At 42.1% G+C, this 23,957-nt stretch overlaps 1 protein-coding gene across 1 annotated transcript in view; it reads right to left on the bottom strand.

Annotated features, from left to right (window-relative positions):
• adgrb2 (adhesion G protein-coupled receptor B2) overlaps positions 1–23,957 on the bottom strand; it is a 136,620-nt gene that overhangs the window by 7,404 nt on the left and 105,259 nt on the right. Inside the window, exons 24-33 of the mRNA XM_070846491.1 lie at positions 21,778–21,877; positions 19,674–19,745; positions 17,189–17,281; positions 15,587–15,859; positions 13,227–13,266; positions 12,790–12,804; positions 10,843–11,015; positions 9,827–10,546; positions 7,162–7,197; positions 4,901–5,014 (exon numbers count right to left, since the gene is read on the bottom strand). Of these exons, the coding sequence (XP_070702592.1) occupies positions 4,901–5,014; positions 7,162–7,197; positions 9,827–10,546; positions 10,843–11,015; positions 12,790–12,804; positions 13,227–13,266; positions 15,587–15,859; positions 17,189–17,281; positions 19,674–19,745; positions 21,778–21,877 (1,636 nt within the window). The remainder of the gene's footprint in view (positions 1–4,900; positions 5,015–7,161; positions 7,198–9,826; positions 10,547–10,842; positions 11,016–12,789; positions 12,805–13,226; positions 13,267–15,586; positions 15,860–17,188; positions 17,282–19,673; positions 19,746–21,777; positions 21,878–23,957) is intronic.

Here is a 23,957-nt window from a genome sequence, read left to right as displayed (position 1 = left end):
TAGGGTTTGAATTTGTTTTAATCATTAGCATTAATGTGAAGCCCAAACATAATACCACTGACAACTGCAGTGCTACCACTATAATGTATGTACTATTTTCTTATGGGGGAAGACAACTGTATCTATACTACAACATTTGATTCAAGGGCAGTAGCTGTTGTTATGATGCCAACAGAGCAAAATAGAAGCTAACAATCTACAATCATTCAGCTCACAGTGACCTCTGTAACTCTTGTTTCCAGTTTTCAGGATGCAAAAGGAGTCGCTATGCATCTGCAACTGCATTAAAATACACAAATGTCTGAAACCAGCGGGATAAATATATGTTTGTGTCACAGCCTACAACTGACCTTTGTTAGTCATAGTTTACCAGCAAGACATTTTGCCAAGCAGATTTTAAAGGTCATGCATATGTTTTTCAAGAATAACAACAGAATATATAACAGAGGTCAACGTGTACATTTATTTTTAGACAACAAGAATAGCTCAGCGAGGCTCAGCAGCCTAATAGAAAAGACAGACAAGGTGATTTTCAACATTGAGGTTAATGGGGAGTCTTGTGATGTAATGTCTGCACCCCCTTTCTTTCTGGTCACGTCCGTCCCCTTTGTTTCCATCTATTAAGTGTAACACTGAATCATCACTTAACAGCCTCCAGTTATTCGTTTAGTATATATAGCCATTAGTAGTTACTGGGCAACGTAGAGTTAACAACAGAGAGTAGGTGGTATGGACAGACAAGGTAAGACAAGGAAAAGAAAAAAAAATCAAGAGTAAAGTATGTGGATTCTATCTGTGATGGCACACGTAATGCCCAAGACCATTTTAAACCCACTGCACTTACACAGAAAATTGGAAAAGATGTGAAAGTAGAAAAAAAAAAAAAAAAAGTGCCCGTCTGCGTGTGTAGGACATTTTCTGATACCCACTCATCTCCTCAACACAGCCAACACAGAGATCCTACCTTTCCAGAGAAGTAAAGCAGATCAGGTCTCTTCTGACCTGATACGCCTTGGTCATATTTCCTACAGTCTCTCATCAGCACCCATACAAAGTGCATCATGTTTGGCCTCTTTTAGTGCCAATGAGCTAGTTTATGGACAGAATATCGTGTTTATGAGGTGATTATAAATCGGTTTGGATGGATCATTGTCTTTATGAACTGATTTATCGTTTGGTTATGGTGTTTAGTTCATAAGGTTTATTTCAGGCACTGAAATGGGCACAATGGCTGTATGGATCGTCATAACGCACGCAGTGGTGCTATAGTCGTAAAAACACAACCCCAAAACAGCAAAACAACAACAAAAAAGCCCTTCTATGTTTTTATTTTATCATGGAAGACAAACCTTACAAATCCATCTCTCTGGTTGTGTTCTGGATGTGATTCCAGATTGGGTATTTCAACATGAACTTGTATAGGAGGTGATGAAGGGAGGGGGAATAAGCATCCGTTGTATGAATGCAGTAACACAGGGGGCACAAGCTGTTACACCACAACACCACTGGAGGATCATTTAATATCTAGGCTCATCAAATACAGTCACTTTACTATGAGGCAGCGCTGACAGGTAGTAGATGAGACTACATGGAGTAAGATCATAGTTTGACTGTACATACAAATAACCGTCATCTCGAAAATGCAGGGTCATCTGCAATTTATCTGGTAATAATAGAAGTATGAAGTACTATACTTGGGAATGACTGTTCGCTAAACCTCAGTCCTTAACGTTACTGTTGCTACACTAAAACAAAGTCAGGCAGTGTAATTTTTGAAAGAGTGGGTCCTTGATTTTAGGCCAAGAGGTAGAAAAAAGTAGTTTTCTCATTTTTAGCCGGCTTCCAGTTTTTCCTGCCAGATTTCAGCTCTAGCTAACTAATTAAGATAGCGTTAATGTTAGCTCCATAAGTTGATTGAAAACGCCATCTCCGGCTGACTTTAATGTCTTCAGATGGCTATGGCTCGGGTTGCTGACATGTAAACGACCCAAAATCCAAATATTAGAGCCGATGAACACACCGTTCAATCCATTTTGTAGTAAAAAAGACATGACCCCCCAAACTCAAAAATCCAAAGCTTGGCAGGCCTGCCATGCCTGGTTACAGATGCTAAGTTATAATTGAACAATTGCTGATTGGGGGGGGGGGGTTTAGAGAATGGTCATTTACTTTTTGCAGCAAAGAAACACAGATACAGCATGTACAGTAACAAACTATGAGATACACACTGAGACATGTAGCACATCAACTCATCGGCCTACTTTAGAGTGCGTTAGAGGGGCTCTACAGCACGAGGTTTATGTGAGGTTTAGTAAGTCTTACGTTGACTTTCTTTATAAACGAGGGACGTCCTGCGCACTAGCGAAGGCTCTGTGTTGTGCCTCGGTGGTGGGGGAGGGGGAACCTGTGGCGAATGAACACCGGCCGCCATTGTTAGAAGGGGTTACAGGTTGTTTAGGGTTGGGTTAAAACGCTGTTTAGGCACTTTAAAAGAAAGAGAGAGGCCTGCAAAAGTCAAGGAGGTTAATGACCCATTGTTAGACAGGTAAGGGGGAAGGGAGGGTTTTCCTTCTACTAGTTTTGAATGGAACTGACTAGCCTACTTCATCATTAATAGGTGAGATGCTCAATAGTGCCAGTCCTTAAGTGACTAAATCAATTGACCATATGAAGTTATGGGTGAGTATCAATTTCCACCGTACTTTGGGTGTCCATCCACGACAAGATATCTCAATGAAATGCAATTATGTTTGCCATTAAATCACAGCACTCATGCAATATATGTGAAAATCACTTTCAGTGTTTGTCAAATGGCATAGAAAGGAGGTTATTAAAGTTATTAGGAAACGATTATATCATTGCTCATGCAGTAATTGTCTCCTAAACACAGTGTATGTGCTTCAAACACAGGCAGTGCGACACACTGATCTCAAACATAAAAGATCCACAGGACACACAAACAAATGGGAACATAATGACACAGATACACTAATGCCCACAACGACACACTCAGGCATGCAGCCACACACGAAGTCGCTCTGATATGGCAAGTGTATAGACACGCACACCCACCCTTCTCATCTCCATAATTACTGTATAGTCAGCATGTCCGTGTCTGGGGGTGACTCTCAAAGTGAGATGTTGACAACAGCAGAGTTGAACTCAAGCTGGGTCCTGTCAAAGGCCTGACACTGATAGCATTATCAGTGCAATTATTCACGGTTAAGTGAACTGCCTACTTACTTTTAACATAATGGATTTGGATGAGTAAGCCATATCTACGCTGCCCTTTCATTTCATAGTTTATATGACGTCACTAACTCAGAGGAAATGTGCCTTCCAAACTGTCTTAATTAGTTTAAATACGACCTATATATCTATTATTCGTGGCTGGGCTTTCATTTCTTTTACATTTGGGCATAATCTCAAAGAACACCTGAGTTCCCTCTGAGGCAAATTAGCATGCTGCAGTGCAACTGTTAAGAACCACAGACTTCTAATATATGGCTCATGACTTTGCAAGCTGCTTGCCATTTTTCTTCTCTTCCATAAAATATTTGCTTGGCATTAATGAACGGGGAGTCGGCCAATGCTTCTGAAAATCTTGATCAAGACATTGAGCAAATGAGGAGTGAAGGAAAAGGCCGCCAGTCTGGCATCGGAAAATGGCAGTGTGTTTGCATGTGTGTGTGCACAGTATGTGTGTGGCTACGTGGCACGGGGAATATGAGAGATGTCAGGCTGGCCTCTGTTCCTCTGCTGGCGGTGTAAATTAGATGTGAACCAGCATGCGGCCGATGCCAGGGGAAAGTACACCTATCAAGGTTGACTAACTCATCATAGCTCCACGCACCGGAGCTCCGCAGATGAGGGGAGTGTGTGCACGTGTGCCTGTTTAAATCTTAATGAAACTGGCCCTCTGAAGGTCAGCGCAGTGCAAGCAGGGACTCTTCCGTCTGCTGCTAATGGTATATTAATGATTCAAAGAAATCTCATGTTCACAGGTGCCCACCCAGGCACCCCACTGACACCCACACCCACCCACCCATCCACACAGACACACACGCAGACACATACAGTACATAGACAAATAATCCAATTAAACAGTGTCATAGGCATAGACAAAGCACTTGTGTGTATAGGCACGAGTTGTTTTTTTTTTTTTTCAGCAAATGAATTTCGGTACGGTAATTTGATAAGAGTGACAAATTATTTCACAGGTCTTGAATTGCAAAATTTGGATTTCATTAACCGGCTATGATTGATTAGGCCTCAGGTAACAGCTCACACGATCAACTGTTTTGACAGGTATTTAATAAGGCACCAACCACAAGTGAGAATGAATTTAGTTTAGACCAATTACAGCAGGCATGAAAATTTATTTACAGTAGGAAAGCTGGAATAAAATGTGCCTCTACAGTTATATTCATGAGGTAGTTATTGTTTCTCCACGGATGTGATAATAAGTTAAACAGTAAATTAATCAAGTGGCAATGAAAATCCATATACTATTCACATTAAATTCAAGTTCCCTTGTTAAAGCAAACAATGTTTTCACATTTCTAAGGCAGCATTTTAGCAGGAAGAAAAACACCATAATTAACATCACCACTTTCAAAAGCACCTTATGCTCTATATGACTGGGAGATATACTCTGACTATAATTGTCTGGGAGCTGCATTTACAAGTAAATGCGAAGTCACTATGGTGCTCATAATTTAGCCAGCATTGACCACTTTTTTGTGAAGCATACTTCTGCATATTTGATCTTTTGCTTTCCTGTCAGTTCTTCAGTGTTAAAGGGGCAGGGTTTTAGGGTTGTGACACAGTGCGGGGGGTTGGATAGGGGGAGTGCATGAGTACAGCGGGTTCCCATCCCGCGGCTGGACAATGGTCTTACCTTGAATGTGGACATGGCTGGGTCCCTGCTATACCTGTCTATGGTGTGGAACTTGGACGAGTGGTTGAGCTCATGGTACAGCTCAGAATGTCTTTTGCGAGTGTGCATCACTTTCTGGAAGGGAAGAAAGGAAGGGACAGCAAAAATGAACCAAATAGAAACAAAAAAAAATGCAAAAGGAAGGGGAGCCAATATAGGGGCAGGCAGAGGAACGGGAATGGGTAAAAGGCTGAGGGACTGCAGTGATGCCGGCCATGAAAAGGGTTTAGAGGGAGACGCCGACAGATCGATCGATTGCTGGCTCATGCTCATACATTATCCTCTTCTTCGGCCTTTAAGAATTTGGCAACTGGGAGTGCTGCAGAGGAGTACTTAAAGTGAACATTTGGTGAAAATGACTGACAGAAATGCCATTGTTACAGACCGGTTCCTGCTAGCTAGTGGTTCCGTTAATTTCGGATTAAGTCTAACTCATTACACGTCTAATAGATGGAGAGCAATTTAACTTTTGCCCTAGCTAAAGGAAATTGACAAAAACTGCCTTCACTGTGTATATGCACCCGTCTGGAAGGCAGGTAAATCCACATCTTTAATTTTCTGACAGCAAACTGCATTTGTCAGTGCCACCGCTGTTGTCTCTCTGTGCTAATGGGCAGTGCTGGATCTGCTCGGCAGTAGCTAATCGTCAAAGCAGCTTGCGAGGTTGAAAGTGACACAGAGGCATGATGCCAGCACTCACACCCGCACACTTACTGGCCAGGGCTGGCGCTTAGCACTAGTTCCAATTACTTCAGAGTGGGCACTCTCATCTCTACTCAGCTAAGATTGCTACTTGTTCTTTGCTGTGTGTCTTTTCACTGCTATGCCTTTAGTTATTCTTTTTTTTATTTTGGGCATATCCTTGTCTAGGTCATATGATTTTAGGTTTTCATGAACATTTACAAGGGAACTCCAATGATTTTACAAGTTCAGTTTACTTGTCACAAGGAGTACTAATACTAGTCTATGTGTTTATGATTATATGGTTCTGGAGGAGATTTTTGAATGAATAACCCTAATGATGTCAACAGGGTAATCTCAGTTTGGTCTAGTGACTTAAAATCCACAACAGAAAGTCTGTTAAAGGGGGAGTGTGTGTGTGTGTGTGTGGTGGGTTTATTGGTAATTCTAGTATCTAGCGGTATCGGCGACTGACCTACACTTAGAACTTAAAGTCAGGAAGTCTTAGTCTCTGCACCGAGTTTGCCTGTTTTTTAAATGTCTCTTGCAGGTCACCTAACTTTAAGTGTAATATACATATTTATATATATAAAGTTCATTTTTGACTTAAAGAGTGGGCAAACTCAATTAAATAAAAAAAAGCAGGGATGAAAATGAGTTTGTCTTCCATTAAATAATGGAAGTGTACACGTTCCTATTTTAGTGGTTCTTCTACGTCAAGCTCTTTCTCAAAAGTCAATAGTCAATTGCTGAGAAAAGAGTTGGTTTCCAAGAAAGCCAGTCTCCTTGTGCTAAAGTCATGCAGCGGCCACAAATGACTCTCCGGTAAATTTGACAGATAAATTAAACAATCATCCATACTCACTGTTAGTAGCTTGTCACAACACATATCCTCTATATGAAAGCTATATCTTCATGGTGGAGGGTGAATGTCCAGTCTTTGCAACAGTCTAAATGAAACTTAATTGTCACCAGAAAAGCGGCAATGCAAAGGGAGGTATTTTATTGCGAAGGAATACTCACTAGAGACTGGAGATTCACAGAGACACTGAGGTCATTCTAACACAAACATACTCACACACTGCCACACCATGTCGTTCCAACAGATATAACCAGCCAATCAACTACGGCCACATATGTGTTGACTCGTAACTGAGTTACTTGTATTCATTCAGACACAAGAAGCAGTCTACTTTGCTGTTTCTTCAACCAGGGCCCCCACAATAACATGACAGCATTGTTTGATTTAACAGTATGTGACAGTGGGATGTTTTTGCTTTATGATGCTATGATTAATTGACATTGATTAATTCATTAAGACAGACAATCTGTAGTGTCATGTTTAAGGCCACTGTTGGAGAAAAAGCAGATAGTTTAAGGTAGGCCTGAAACAGTTCATAGTTCTAAATGCAAGGGAGAAACAGGTGCAGAGGGAGGGGTTTAGCAATGCTTTTTGCTCCTCTATGCGTTACTCAAGTCCTGGCAGAAGCACAAGAAAGCAGAGACAGGCTGATGACAGGGGGTGAGGTCCGAGATCTTACCTCGAAGTCCAGCTCAGAGTACCGTACTCTTTTCCTCTGGAAGAGGAGGGGGCAGGAGGAGAGAAGAAAGCATCAATGACCACCCCTGGACCACTACTGAACTTAATACCTTTCTACCTGCATTTATCTGTGGATCTCTCAGCGCTATTGTTCACTAACAAGAGGAGGGCTAATGTGCATCAGCTGCCCAACATGATACAGACATTCTAACAAATGTCAAGACAAAAAGCAATTTATTCAGTCTATTTCAACATAATGAGATTAGTGAAGTGGAATAAGCAAGAATTAGAATGAAATAATAATTTCTCGGCTCACATACTCTCAAATGTAATCATTACAACCCCAGGACAGATCATTCAAAATCTCTGTGCTCTTTTTGGAAAATTTGTTGGAGACATTCTGATTAAAAGAAGCGCACAAACACATGAGAGATGGCTTTCATCCTCTAATCTTGTTTGGACCCCACTGCTCTCCTCTTAAGTGCCTCTATGGCTGTAGCAAGTGGCACACAAGCCACCGATTTAACAGCTGCAGACATTTCCAACTCATCTGGCCCTGACAGTGCATTGCAACACATTCCATCTCTGACTTCCTATCTGGCTCTCGCTGTCTGCCAGATTTGCATTTGGCAGCGAGAGGAGCTGCTCTCCACAGTTAGTTAAAAGCTGTATTCATTCTTTGAAAGGGCAGAGTTGCTGATCTTATGCTACGGCGGCCAAGGTTTTAAAAGGTAAAGGGATGCAAACAGATAGAGAAGTAAGTTTCTCTCTGAGATGTCCTATCAACTTTGTGAATTTCCCTCCTTCTGAAATACATATTTTTACTCAGTGCTTACTTACAATTTTATCACTGCTGTCCTATGGAGAAATCCTTACCTTACACAGAGAAATTCCGTGACTGACTTTGCTTTGTAATATGGTAGACATGCAACATGCATATACATGTACAGTATATTGCATGTTTTGGTGGGGACACACATAAAGCAGTCATTAACTCATTCATACAAGATTCATAAGGAATCCTTTGCTCCTGTGACTTGCTATCATGATGGCATGATGGTCCTAAAGCCAACCACAGTCACACACTAGCTTTTCATCACTTTGCATGTATACAGTGTAGTAATCTTTGACCACCTTACGTTGTAAGGAGATACAAATTCATATTTCCATAATAATCCCTCCACTGGTTTCCATAGTGATGATACGCCCCATGAACCTTTCTCACGCCTTGACTAGATCATTTAGTGTTTAAATTTACAAGCCTCTATCTAAAAATCAACAGTGAAATGAATATTGTGAGTACATTTGCGTGATCTCTCCACAACGCGTTACCGTGTTTGAACTGAGGAGTAAAACACTGCTGTGATTTAATCTTGTGAGGCACGCTCCGATATCCATCTTCAAATCAAGCCTATTCAAATAGGGTGAAATTATACCAGTAAATTACATCCCACAGGTTTCTCTGCAGATTTTTTTTTCTTTGGTATTGGAGTGCACTCATAGCTCTTCTGACAGTGATTTTTTACGAGTTTTAATGACTCGTCCTTAACGTCCTCAGCCCTAAATGAAGCATCTGCACTTTTCGGTGAAAGTGTCGTTTCCATCTCTTTAATCAACCTTGTGAGTCAGCAAGATGCCATTGGGGGAAGATCCAAAGTGCGTGCGTATGCGTGTGCTTATGTGTCCGTGTTGTCGTGAGCTTGTTTTTGTGTCTATGGACTGTATGCCAATGTGTGAGTGTGTGAAATTAAGGTGGGTTGAAAGACATTCACCAGGGGTATTTCATCTGATCCTGTCTGTCTCAGTCCATCTGCTGTGCCACCTTGTACGGCTAGGAGGGGGTATCTCACACTCACACTCACACTCACACTCACACTCACACTCACACTCACACTCACACTCACACACACAAACACACACACACACACACACACACACACACACACACAGACACACAAACACACAGTGAACTAAAAAGAAGCTGTCTGTCATTAAGAGAGTAACTCATTTCAGCGCTCATTGTCTCTGTCAGCAGCAGTAAATACTACTCAGCTGAGAATAATAGCAGTTATAGCAGACTTGCTCTAAGTCAGACAACTGGGCTAATATTGCTGTGTGTTGGGCATATTGTTACTGTGCATCACCAACATTATGTTTTAGAAATTGCTATGTATTTTTGCCATACAAATTGACTTCTTCCAATATTCTGTTGTAGCCATACATATTCATCACAACAATTCATTTATGTGTAGCACAGAATCTTACACCCTATTTCTCTCAATGTAAAAAGAAATGTTGATTGGATAGAATAGTTACTTTCTCCACAATGCAAATGAGTTTTGTCCAATACATTTTTCTTGAACTAAGTGACACTACATTAGATGCAAATTGTGTTATTTGCATTCTCTTTGCTTAGAATATTGGAAAGTGTTTAAAATCCTCATATAGACAGAATTTTTCTACAGATATCTTGCCTCTTCTTGCTGTCTTTCTCTCCTCTTTGTCACTCTACAGATGCAACAACAACTTCACGTATATACCCAAACCACCACCACAACCATAACTGTAAACCTCAAGTGCGTGCTCAAGTGAAAAGTGGACAAAGCGAAGAAGCTGCACCAAAACCGGGACCCCCTCCTTCCCTCATCCCTCAACTTCTTACCCACCTCTAGGGATCCTGCTGAGAGGCTGGTGTTGGCATTGGTGCTGCCCAGGTTGCGTGGGAGAGTCCTGGTTCTCTCCACTGTGGTCCCCCCTGTCAGAATCTGTCTGACTGACGGCCTCTGGCTCGGCTTCAGCTGGAGCGAATGCCCGTGGGGGTGCATGTGTCCTCCGTGGGAGTGTACAAGACCACTCTGAGCCATCATGTGGCCGTGGCCGTGGGGCATGGTTTTGATCGTCCCATAAGAGCGGTTGAGGTTCATGGTGATGTTCATGTCGCCCACACTGGACGGCACAAAATCCGCTGGATAGGCCTCACTCTCGGCTGGGTGGAGGGTCAGGGGGGAGGGCGGCGGGGGGAACGGGGGATCCTCCACTGCGATGTTCAGAGGCTTGTCCTCGCCCCCTAATCCTAGGCCTCCTCCTTGGGAAGATGGCCCTGGAGGTTTGAGACTGACCGTCCTACGTGGTAAGACCATGTAGTCTCCCTCCCCGCCTCCACTGCTTCCTCCTCCCCCACCTCCTCCGCTTCCCCCGCTTCCGCCACTTCCATCCTGGGAGGTGTTGGAGGAAGTGGGCGGTCGAGCCCAGCCCAGGCCACTCTCGGTGCACAGGTAGATTGGAGCACCGCTGCGTTGCTGGCCCTGCTGTCTCTGCTGATCCACATTCACCTCCTTCTTTAGGGGCGTCTCGCTCAGCTCATTGAGGCCACTGAGGGGTGGAACCTTGTGGAAAAAACAGGAAAGTATAATTTTTCATTTCATAATATTAGGAAACATCTCTCTTTTACTATTTGCAATTCTGATGGTGTACTTGTTTGTAGAAAAATAAGAAGTTGCAAGTGAAAATGAAGCAGCCTTGATAAGTCTGTCAGTCTTGATACTACCACCGGGTGTTGCTGTCTGAAATTTTAAATTCCTACTCATGTGGATTTAAGGACAATTAATATGTACTGTGTTTAGTTCTATCGAGTTCAGAGGTCAAACCCATCTGTCAGTCAATGTAATCTTCAATCCTATACCTGCACGATGAGGTTGGGAGGGGGGATATTCCCAGGGAGGGAACTAAAGTTGACCCCCACTCCCCCCTCCTGGTGGGCTGCCAGCTTGGGATCGTCCTCGTCATCCAGGGAGATGCGGGAGAGGGTCCCAGTGATGGTTGCTGGGTTACAGGTGTTCACTTCCTTGAATATGACTGGAAGGAGATTTAAGGAGACAAAGGAAGCAGTGGAGAAAAAAAAAAGAGAGTGGGGGATAGGCAAGAGACAGGGGAGCAGGAGATACGTGAAGAAGAAGAGGAATAGGAACATTTAAGGGGGGAGGGATTGGATATTGAACCGAAAAAGAATTGATAAAGCCAATGCCAAATAGAAGAAAGTTGACAGAGAGATAGGCAAAACAGAAGCACAAGACTTAGAGTGGTGATGGAAGTTTGTTTGTAGCTTTCATGCAGCTGGGAGACAGAATGCATCACCGAGGAAAAGTTTCATTTCTCATTTTGGGCTTACATGGTTCTCAGTAACTAAGATGAATTTTGTCTCTGACACTGTGACCTTAAGTCTTGCTCCATCTTGAGATTTGCTGGTGAGCCAGGATTTTTATTAGCTTGGAGAAAGAGCCTCCCTGCAAAATGCTGTATGCTTCAAATGAAATGGAGCCTAATTCCCTTGCTACTGAGTCCTGTCCCATATCTTGCTCACCAGCTTATTACTCCCCGCCCTGCAATCGCATAAAAGCGTGAGTCTGTGTACATTCATGTGCTTTAATAAATGTGTATCAATGAGTATTTCTGTATGAGGGCCTGCTTTTACTTCATTCTAGTGTAAATAAAACAGAACAGAAAACTAGTTGCTATGGGTTAGCTTTCATGCATGGTGTTGAGGAGCAAGACTACAGATACATCACATTTCTAGAATAGCTACTCCAAAATTAACTATGACATGCTGATGAGAGATGATGTTTAATCACAGCTAACATCAATCTATCATCACAAACACAACTCAAACTATTTGGAAGTTCATGCTAGATATCATGCTCATTCTGTCACCATCAGAGGAAAGAACATTTACTCTGTGGCCTCAAAATTCTGTTCTAGACCAAAGCATGGAGCACAGATCATTTTCATGTTAACTGCATTGATGTGACAAAATGTCAAGCTACAAGTTTTATCAAAAAAAAAAAAGGACACTGGATCCTGCTGATTCAGAGCATACCAGCAAGGATTCTGGCTGAGCACAGGAACTAAAATCCCCGTTTTACCATCCTGCTGGTGTGAAGTGATGTGAAAGGTTTTGAGAAGTCTGACCAATCTGATCCCTTCACATCTGCATCCAACAGTGGAGACCCAGAGAGTGACCTTTAGATGAATCCGGTGGTTGTTTTATTTGTTTCGCTCTCTGGCTCTACCGCCATTACTGCAGTGGCATAGTTCAACTGAGCACTTTTACACTGATGGCAAAAGCAGAGACTGTTTGGGTTAATCATAGTCAGCAATCATCACCTCTGACAGATGAAGGTTTGTGTGAATGTGAAAGTTATTCAGTCTCAAAGCACCAATCTGAATTAATTATTGCACAGTGGGAGGAGGGAAAAATATGTACAGCTACTGTCCAACCTTCAAGTGCACAGTGCTGTTTCCACAATTGCAGCAACCGTTAACAACACAGACCAGAGAGGATGTCTACCGGTTTGTATAAACTAGACCAAATGAAAAGCTTTAGATTATAACATGGCATTGATGACTGTATTTTCAAAATGTAAAAGGTTGAATGGAGATTTCTTGGCAAAAGTGCTTATGAAGTGAAATCCTTTATATACACTGCTGCGTTACATTCTAGTTTACACTTGAGGTGCCACTGCAGTAATGGCGGTTACTTCCACCTACAATCCGGATTCGTCTATAGGAATTATTTCAGTCTAGGGACGGACCAGGCAGTGTTATGAGAATGTCAGTTGTGTGCAAAACTTACATGGGTGTCCTCTCTCTGCAGGGGTGGAGGGGGAAAGTGACTGTGTTAATATTTCAAGGCACAATACAAACTGGATTGTGGTATATTTGTAACACACCCTAACAGCTGCACACAAGACCATTGTCACCAGCGAGTGAAACAGGTCTGAACACATTGAGGAGTGTTATTATCATGCACAATTAAACACAGTCTCATCCAAACATATGCTCGCTGAGCACTTATTGGGCAGAATCAGCGTGATTGATAAGGCATAATAATTTACGCACAACTGCGCCGAGATGTAGCACATCATCTCCTGTCATTTCATCAACATGCACTGCAGCAAGCTAAGAACGTTACAGCTCCCATCGCCTCTCTGCGATGCTTATCCTGTGTTGGACAAAGGAGGAGACAAAGGCAGGAAGGGAAAGAGAAATCGGATGGACGGGAGAGCTCACCTGTTTGACATGCCAAGTCCACATCCTTCTCAAAGTCCGTCTGAGAGAGGGAGGCAGGGTAGGAAGAGAGGAAAGACAATGAGTGTGCACAAGTCACTGTATTAACCACATTAGTAGGGGCCTGATGAGCGATTGTATCTCGAATGGTATCCATTGACTCTGCTGCTCTAATTTGACTCTAGAGACAAGGATATGATCTGTTGCCATGGTGACACTTTACTGCTCGGTCAAATTAGTAATGCCGTCTATGAAAAAGAATAAAAGATGTTGCCTTAAGTCATACAAGAAATGTTTAGTTTTCATTACTTTAAAGTGAATTTGTCCAAAGCCTTTTCAAACCAAAAAGAACAGAGAAAAAAAAAAGAAGGAAATTCTGAGTGATGGTATCCACTACTGCTACTTCTTTCATGATGTAAATCAGTTCACAGCAGCAGATCCAAAAACAGCCTTCGAAAGAGACAAGCAGAACGCTGTGGAGGTCTGCCAGGTATGTAATGCTACTGTATGCCTCATCAGTCACCTGGCTATCGTCTGAATGAAAAGCGGGACAGAAATTTACACAGCGGCAGAACTACTGTCTGCTGTGCCAGCTGAAGCAAAACTTTTCCGTCTTCAGGCTGAGCTTTTCTTAGGCTGCAAAAACATCCCTATATAATGTAAGAATAGAAATGTTTTAACAATCCATTCACGCTGGCGACCCAAACACAAATATCCACACAACACTGAGTTTAACCTGCTCTCTTCGGATTTTATGTAGATAATGTATTTTGGCGAGAAGAAAAAAACTGTCGACCTAGAATTTACTTGAGGAATGAAGGGTGGCCCCTCTCCTAGGGGTAATAAAACACTCCCAAACCATCCAGAGGATGCTGGGTTGAATGAAAAAATGTTTCCAAAATGGCCACTGCTCAAGTTTCCTAAAGTTTCATGAAAGTGAAGCTCATTGCTATGCAGTTGAGGTCCTCGCTTCGCTCACGATAGAGCCTCCTCCTGTCCTCAGTGGGATTCACTTACAAAAGCCTTTGTTTGGATAATAAACTACAGATTTTAGACAGTTTGGGCATGGCACAGAGGCAAAGTGAAGAAGAAGGGGGGAAATGAAAAACTGAGAGAGAAGGAGAGAATGTGTAAAGGTCTCAGAGGAGCGGAAAAGCTCTTAGTACGCAAATCACCCGCAGCACCATAAATGGGTCTCCACTAAATGGACGGATGCGAATATGAAAGAGACCTCTCTCTCTTTCTCTCAGTCTCTCTTTCCCATCTAAATTGAGGAAACAAATCATCTTTATTTTAACTATAATACACTCTCTCTGCAACAGCCTCACAGGTTAAGTACAGAGAGTCATCAACTATTGGTAATGAACCCATGAGGAAACACAGTCCTATTGACTGAGGCCTGTTGACTGAGTAAACAACCTGTAGCAGACAGCATTCTCTGTGAGGTTAAGGTGAGATCAATGCTGAAATGAACGAGAAAGAAACCATCCTCTAAATCAGTGAAAATGCCCGAGGTAGACTATAAATACACTTGTTGCTAACCCTGCTACAGTAACCCTACTAGCTGTGATGTGTTCATCATAGCGAGTCCTACTTAGATTAAAAGGTGCAATATGCAATCAAAACAGAACTAAATTTGAAGCAACCGTGATTCTTTTTTTGGTTAAGGGCTAGTTTGACATTTTGGGAAATGCACTCATTTGCATTCTTGCTGATAAGTTAGATGAGGAGATCGATAACGCTCTCATGTCTGCATGGTAAAAATTAAGCTAACGCCAGCAGAAGATCAGCTTTGCTCAAACTGGAAACAGTAAAGCAGGCTCTGCCAATCAGGAACAAAATATGCCCACCAGCACCTCTAACCTCACTAATTTGCATGTTGTGTCTTGTTTGTTTAATTCATGTAAAATCCAATGCATAATAATGATAAATTGTGATATTTACTGGGCATCATGGAAATGATTTCAGCAGGGAACAGTGACCTTCTAAAGTCGTGGTAATTCCACGTTGATAACAAGACTCCAAAAAGTTGCTGCATACTCCCCAATGTAAAAGCCCAATGTGACATTTTTACAATGTGTTTTGTACAGATTAACCAGATTAAGCAAACAGAGCTGTTTCCCCTTTCCCAGTCTTTGTGCTAAGCTAAGCTAAACAGCTGCTGGTTGTAGCCTTACATGTAGTGAATAGACATCAGAGTGCTGCTCATCTCGACTCTCAGCAATGGAGCAAATAAGTGTATCTCTCGAAATGCCTAACTATTCCTTAAACATTTGTCCATATTTGTTGCAAAATATTGTTTTACAGATTCCACCTTTTTTCATCTATGGACTATACTAATGCCTTTTCTACAGGTGACATACTGGTTGGCTGCTGATGTGGTTGTGAGCGTGGTTATGGTTATGAAGGTGGTTGTGGGTGTTGTTCAGGATGGGGTTATGCTCATGCGCGTGGCTGAGAGCATGCTGTAGCCCGTGGTTGTGGTTGGTGCGGGGCAGACTGTGGTAACAGGCTTGCTGGCATGCCTGGTGGCACGGCGGTGGGAACGGCTGCGGGTGGCAATCCGGCAGGCACGGGGATGTGCCGTAACGCAGAGTGCCACACTGTTGCCCACATTGGCTCACACTTGAACTCTTCTGACGGTGTAAAACAAATTAATGGAAAACATAAAGTTGAAATGTTAGAGGAGGAAATATAACCAGTTTTGTAGGGGAGAACACTGAACTTTATCAGAGATTCATCTAATTATTTTTGTAAAGACGGCTTTGATTCAACTTTAAAAAGAATGTGTAGTTACAGTTCTACAACTTTATGATGCCTCGAAATGTCAGGGGTTTATCATGCTAATGAGATTTCCTGTGAATATAGCAAGAACACCTGAGAAGATGGTCGGCATTGTAATTATGATGCTGATATAACTGGTGGCAGTTTCAGCAAATTATCCATCACAATTAAAGCTCTCAAGGGCATTTTAATACATCAGTGCTCCATGCATATGTGCTGTTTGAGAAGATGTGTTCAAAGTCATACACATTTAGACTAGAAAGCTGGAGAAAACTTAAAGGTTTCACCAGAAGTCTTCTGTAATAGAGAAATAGTTGGCATAGCAACTAGCATTCACTGTGAGCTGTGTGCATAATAACAATACATAAAAAAAAAAAAAAAAAAAATCTAAAAAGCACAGTTGGACTCTAAATGTCTCTCAGTTATGACAACAGAGACAGAGGATGTGTCATAATGGATTCCCAGAGCAGAATGATGGCTCCAAAGTTTAATCTTGATAACCTCGGAGGGGCGTTCAGAAACCCATAATCGTTACCGCAAACAGGTCTGAGGGAGAAATAAAGGGAATAGCATTGTGAGAGTCGTTCGTGCTCTCATAGTAGCTGTGTGACCGCGCTGACATTGGCAAGGCAGTTCAAGGCTATATGATTTATCACACTATTAGCCACATTTGGAGCACATACAATAACCTTATGGGAGCTCTGTGCTCTTCCAATAAAGATGAAGTTTAGGTTATAAGTAAATAAAGTGCTGAAGTGCCTGTTTTGGTAATACATGAAATGCTATGGACAACATATATACATGTCTATTATGAAATAAGTACAAACAACAAGAATGTCAAAAATGCATTTATATTAATTTAGTTTAGAAATGCTATATGTTGACTTTTTATGTCCAGTTAGGCGCTATTGGAGGTTGGATTCAGGCTGGGAGTGTAATTGCATTTTTATGGGAAATCAAATCAAACATTTTCGGAAGAAATAATGTGAAAATGCATAATGCATAAACAATAATGAATTCCTGTTTAGGAGAAAAAATGGTTAAGGAAAGTTCGAGCAGTTTGAATAATGGCCATCATGCTTCTTGCTGTTGGGGTTGGAGCTTCTCGACAGCTCCAGCCTGGTTAATGTTCGTCTGAAGCTAATGAATTGCAATGTGGGATGAAATGGAATGCTATTCACCATGATCTGCACCTGTCCATTCTTGCAGGAGTCTGGTGAGTTTTCGCTGTCGTCTTTACATCCCCCCATCCTACAGCGCACCGCGTCCTGCACCTGAAGCGGGGGAAAATAAGGTATGGAGGAGAGGAGGGATGAATATATGAGAGGAAAAGTGGGAGGGGGAGAGAATGATGAAGGCGAGGACGGGACGATGCAAGGGAGGAAAGTGGAGGAAGTTTTACTTAAGTTAGTTTGGCAAATGCTGGAGCATGGGGAACTCATTTCTCAAACATTTTCTATCCTCAAACACTTCATATTCTTCATCTTTATCACTGCAATGACAGATGTTCAGTGAATACTAAATTATACAAAAATGGCAAAGTAAATGGAAAAGCTATACACTTCACAAAATAGCTCAGCGTGTAGAACAGTTGGTGGAGTGATATAGAAAGCTCACAACTGTTCTTCAAAGTGGCCTATTTGAGCCTTGTGTGATCAGTGGCACAGGGTCCTAATTAAAACCAACAGCACGGTATGTAGATGTTCTAACCCCTGGGCCTTTCCAGTGTCATATTGTTTTTTTTATATCCTCCCACATACAGCTCTAAACAAACACACACCAGCCCACTGTCAAAGAAATGGTTTCTTGTAACAAAGCTCAAATCAAATGGATCCCTCTGTATAATGTTTCACAGCCAACTCTGAGATTCTTTCCCCACATCACAGGCTCTGTATTATAGATAGCCTGGTTACTTGCTGAGGAGCAACATCATTTTTCAATGTTGCCGCTGTCAAATCCCATAAGAATCTCATGGGTGGAAACAAGAGTGCTTGTGTAAGAAGCGGGGCAAGAGCAAACGAGAGCATCTCCACTCTCGCTGGGTGGTCTCATCAGTATGTGTGTGTGTGTGCGTGCGTGCGTGTGTGTGTGTGTGTGTGCAACAAATGGAGTGGATTGGAGTAGCATCCATGTCTTATTAATACTGCATGGTCTAGGGTATTGCCACCATTGTTTCTATCTGTCCGTCTCTCCTCTTTATGACCATGCTTATCCTCAGTGGCATTTGTTCCACATTCTGTATTAGTGTATATGTGTTGGCACACAATGTAGCTCATTTTGACTTCAAAGTGAAGAGCCCCTCTCTGGGTTCATACCTCCCTCTCCACCTTCCTTTCTATTGCCTCCTCCCCTGCTATCATCCCCTGCCTCGTTCTTGAATCACCCCCCACACCCCCCCCCCACAGATCTCTGCATGCAATTTTTCCTCCACCTTTCTTCCTTCCCTTCTTGTCTACCCACTTAACTAAGTCCCTCCCTCACCCTTTCTCACAACATACCTCTCCTTCACATCTCTGCCTTGTTTTTTTCTCCTCTCCTGCTGCCTCCTAATCACAACACCGTTGCAACGCCGTTGCACATGTTCACTCGCTCGCCTCTCCTCGACTGATCTCAGCAGGCCGACTGTGCCATCGCCGTCCTTTCATTCTCTGCTGCACCTTACAAGCAGCGGGCGCTATCTTGGAGTGCTATATGGCGCTACTCTCACCAGCACCTTCTGTGTCTGTGGTTTACTTCACATAATATCACACTTTGTATTGCCTTCTTTCTTTTTTTCCACCGTAATGCTTCCTCATCCCCTCCCTTGTTCCTCTCCTCCCCACCGCCCTTAGATGTGGCACTCCCCTCCTGCCTATTGTTCTGCGGCTACGAAGGATTTACACTCAGTCTCTTGCAGGGGATTTTCATACATTTAAAATAAATAATTCCTGGATTTACTGTACTCTGATCCCCGCTGCTTTTGTGATATTGATTTAATGCAGCTAAGCATTTCAAGCATTTAAAAATTCACTTACATTATGCAGTGCGTTCAATATCATAATGATCTCTTTGATATAGGGAAGCCTGTGTGTGGTGTACATGCATCAGCAACAGAAAACACATTTACTGTTATGGAAAACTGATGATATTGTAAATCCATTAATTGAGTGCAAATGTGAGCAGCCCATGGCAAAATGAGTGTGTGCGCATGTGTCAATGTGTGTGTAAATGTTTCTCTCAAGATCATGAATACATGTGTGTGCACAATGAGTTTAAAATTCAGTATCCCCGGAGGAGGCGAGGGGGCACAGCAAAGCCTGTGGCAAATAGGCACTAGGGGGTATTAGTTAGGGACTTATCGTCTTATTCCATACAGCATCTTGGTAAGCTCCTTAAAGCAGCCTTGGATCAGACGGACAATACTGCACTATCATACTGCATTATGAAGAAGAAGCGCTGCAACACAGGACATAAATACAGTGCTAATCCTTCCCATGTCTGATCCGCTCGTGTTATGTCGTGACTTCGAACTGACCCGGAAACTAACGTGACATTTGCAAAGATGAATCCAACCTGTCGAAACGTGTGAGTATCACTGAGGCTACTGTGTGGTGTTGAATTAGAGGTGTACAGTATTAACTCAGCACGTCTGACATCACGCAGCCAGACGGAGGAAACTGGACTCACCTCTCTGCGCATTGCACAGTGGACGGTGATGATGACAAAACCTTGGACGGAGTCAAAGACGGCAAAGAGGACCTGGAGGAGACGAGAAAAATTCGCTTTATTGCAAACTGCTAAATTATGCCACCCGTTCATTCGCTCCCCACCCACCACGCCGCTGCACACATGTCATAAGTCACAAAGAATATATGGGACTGTTCCCAATCATAGAAGAAGTCAGCTGTTTTATGTTGCTGTGTAGATTTGCTGAAAACTGAACTTAAACTAAACTAGAGTGCACTCAGTAGAGTGCAGATGCTATACTTAAACAAACTACAGAGGGCACCGCTATGGGAGACATTATCTAAAGAGGAAACAGACTTCAACACAACACCAGCTCAGTCGCAGTCAAGATGGCGGCAAAGATAACAGAAACTGGATTTATTTGTGTCTCATCATGCGTAACTTTAGTGGATCATAACAAATTGGGTATGGAATTAATCTGCAGATGCCCTGGTTCAAAATGAGACCAAACTTTTCTATGGATGTCAGTTGTTGAGGCATAAGAAAGGCCAAAATGTGGCCTGTAACAGACTAAGTAAGGATTGTTCTTAGCAGCAGTTGTTGATCAAAAGCAGTTCCTACCAGCAGGTTAAGAGAAGCGAGGAGTCAGCAGTCAGTAGGCCGTATAACATAGTCAATAAAATAGATTTTTCAAAAATAAAATTGTGAATCACTGCAACCACAAGAGGTCGTTCAGCATACAGTACAGGCATAAATGTGCACAACAAATATCACACTGATTGGTCCAGTAGCTCTCGAGATAAGCTGCTGACAGACAGACAGACACACCCACACACCCACACACCCACATAACCAATCTCCCCTCCAGGCTTACATCTGGCAGAGATAACCAAGGATTTGAAATGAGTTGAACGCATATATTAAATCCTCTTCATAAGTAAAATTAGCTTATCATTTAGGTTTTCAAAGAGAAAAGCACACAAACATCATGGGTTTATGCTCTCTTCTTTTACCTCTCATTGTTGCTCAAAGAATTCGGCATCTTTGTTGGCTAAAGAGTGCTGTTTTGTCTCAGGATCTTTATCGAGCCTACGTGGCACCATGGCTGTATTTAGTGTGGGACAGCTATCCTCTCTTCACCATGAAAAGCTGCAAGCTTATGGCTGCTTACATTAAACAGACTGATTTTAGTTTTTTTTTAGCTGGAAACTGTAATGAGGACTGAGATGTATCTTGCATCTCTTTAAGCTTTGTCAGCAGGGACACATGTTTCCATCACTGGTCTGACAGTTGCTGTTTCTAACTTCTGTTCATCTGGGAAACTCACAGGTTACACGACACGTTTCGTTACCATGACAGCCACCAAATGTGGGCCGTCATTCTTAAATCTTGTATAAATGTTAAAAAAATATTTTAAGCATTTAGCTTCTTGATATGGTGATTTTCTTTTTTGATACATTTAAACACATTATATAAGATTGTAGTACATGTAAATGCCTCGTTTTATCACGTGGTGAAAAAGCTCATACAAAAATATTTAATAAAAAAGAGAAACAAGGGGAAATAAATCCTGCAGCACGTTTGAACGGCCTTTAAAGAACCCAAGTCTGGGAACCAGTGTAATATCATTTCCTGTATTACTGTAATACTGTAGTGAAATGACTCATTCTCTCATTAGAGAAACACTGATATGGGAATAAAATGAGTCAGCCAAGTCATGTTTACTCATTACAAATCATTGCCGTCATTCATACTTTCATTCATAGACTGTGTTTCTACTCATGATGCTGACACAGTGAGGATTGTAGGTTGTTGTTTGTTCAGTATTTTTTTTTAAATATTTAACTATTTTCTAGGCTTTATTCTTTATTTACACATGGTACAATTCAGATTAAACCTCTTTGTCTTTATGGCCAAATGTGAGAAAATATCAAGAACCGAGGCTCCTTGTTTATGCTGCAGGTGTCGACTGATGCAAAATGTGAGTTGCACCTTGTTGCACATGTCATTCACCCTTTTAAAGTTGCTTTTCCTCGGTGCATCACGGGTGTACATGTGGGAGACACAGTATGGGAGCATCTGCTAGTTTTTTGAGATACATCACCTGGAAGAGGGTGGAGCGCCGGTCGGTTATGGCCAGCACCGCTGACATCCAGGTTAATGCTAACAGAGGCAGAACCACACAGGAGCTCCACAGAGACGCCCTGTCAGACGAAGAGAAAGAGAAGCAAAGGCAGAGAGGGGTAGAGAGGAAGAAGGAACAAGGGGTTCAGTCTCAAACCAGACCTGCCAGCTCTGGTAAGTCACATAACTCCACTTCGCTTTCTGTCTCACACGCACACACACACAGGCACGAACACACACAGATCAGTCAAAGGTTCGGCGGTGGGTAATTTGCAGCTGATTGGCACACTGAGGTTTGCATCAGACTTAATATTCTATCTGAGAAGTGGAAGATGATGTGTAATCATGTAGATAGTTATGAGACTGACAACTGCTCACAATTACATGGTTGATGCGCACTCAAGTGTCATGCTGGTGGACTGTGAGAAGATAGGCAGAGGCCCAACGGGGAGGGGGAAGTCAGGTCATTGCTCGTGTGTGTGAGTGTCTGAATGTGTGTGTGTGTGTGTGAGCATCTGTAACTCAGATTCAGACCCCAATTTAAAATGTTCATGCCATTTGAGCACATAGTCGTGGTTTTATAACCGCCAGTTAACAGACGGGCAGAAAGATGAACGTGTCTTTAGAGGCACATGGCCAAAGGCAAAGAATAAAAGAGAATATAGTGCTATAAAGCCAAAGATGTGCCGTCTGCTTGTTATTGTGTAAACTTTCCAGCTGTTGTGAACTGTGGTTTTAACTATACAACATGGTTCACTACATTAACAGGAACAGCATACATTCAGTGTGAAAAGACACACTTCAATACTGCCAATGTACCTCATCACACACAGTAAGTGTTTTTTAATGAGCTGTTCTAATTCAAAGTGCTAAAAAGTCATTTTGGAGAAAAGAAATGTGCGGAAGACTTGGGACTGCTTTGTCACATTTTTCAGATGGTGGTTATCTCATTCTGGAAATAAATTCTGTCATTAAAGCTTTATCAGGACAGTTACAGTAGGTATGAATAGGCCTTGATTACTATACAATAAGAAGTGCGTAGAAAAAAGTAAATAATACAGAAATTACACAGTACTGACTATTTCATTATGGCTTTACACCCAGGTTTTCTGTAAGCAGATTATTAGCATCTTCTAACCAAATAGTATACTGCACGAAGCAGGAAGAAGTGCAGCAACGTCAATATAGATGATGTTATCTGACGATAAACTCTGTATGTACTCAGCGAAAGACGCAGGCAGGTCTGAGATCAGTAAGGCTGTGTAGAAAGAAAAAAACCTCAACAATGGCCTCGTGTGATCCCAGCGACGAGAGAAAAACTGATACAAACTTGTTGCTGCAAATAGGCAATCTCATCCCATTACCCCCCAATCACAGCATCCAATCATGCAACAACACAACTAAGAACAGAGTTGCTGCTTTAAACAAACTGCTCCTCCAAAATAAACAAGAAACCGTAATGAATGATTTGTGCAAAGACATGGTTAAATATGCACAGGATTGTTTGCATCAGTGAAATGGAAGGAGGGTCATTAACAGACTGGCTGCACTGAACATGAAACCATGACGACGAACTTCTTACTCAGAGAGCAAAAATCCAGTATTTTAAAAGACTTTGGGTCTTTTTAATCTTTGTCTTGTTCCACTATAGTGCTGACTTCTAAAATGTCACCACCCAAAAGTAGAAAGATGCCAGCATCTGTGAGGTATTTTAGGTTCAGAAAGTGGATATAGCACTTAGAAAAATGGTGTGGGAATTACATATAATTTCATCCACCTACTTTGTCTCTTTAATCAGTTTGACACCTACTTATTATTCTATATATTAATCCTATAGTATTCAAGCAATGTTTTCATCGAACTTGCATTAAGTTGGGAGATTTGCAGAAGCAGAATAAAAAAACAAGAATGGTACAAGCTGATTCAAAATCAAGGCCAAGATATTCTTACTTTTAGTCCTCCACATGGGACTTAAAGCTCCAAAAACACTGGATTGAGCTGCATTTCCCAAAATGAAACTCAATGAATTTGTCTCCAAGCTCAAGTTGTTATAATTTTTTCAGACTTGACAAAGCTCCCTCCAGAGCCGCGAAATACATTAACTATTAACATGAAACTATTTTCAGAAGTTGTGCAGCACCCAGCACAATATCTCTGAGA

This window comes from Pempheris klunzingeri, chromosome 16 (assembly GCF_042242105.1).
Source record: "Pempheris klunzingeri isolate RE-2024b chromosome 16, fPemKlu1.hap1, whole genome shotgun sequence".
NCBI classification, from domain to species: Eukaryota; Metazoa; Chordata; class Actinopteri; order Acropomatiformes; family Pempheridae; genus Pempheris; species Pempheris klunzingeri.
The sequence above is the reverse complement of the archived record's forward strand: the minus strand, read 5'-3'. Positions and strand labels throughout refer to the sequence as shown.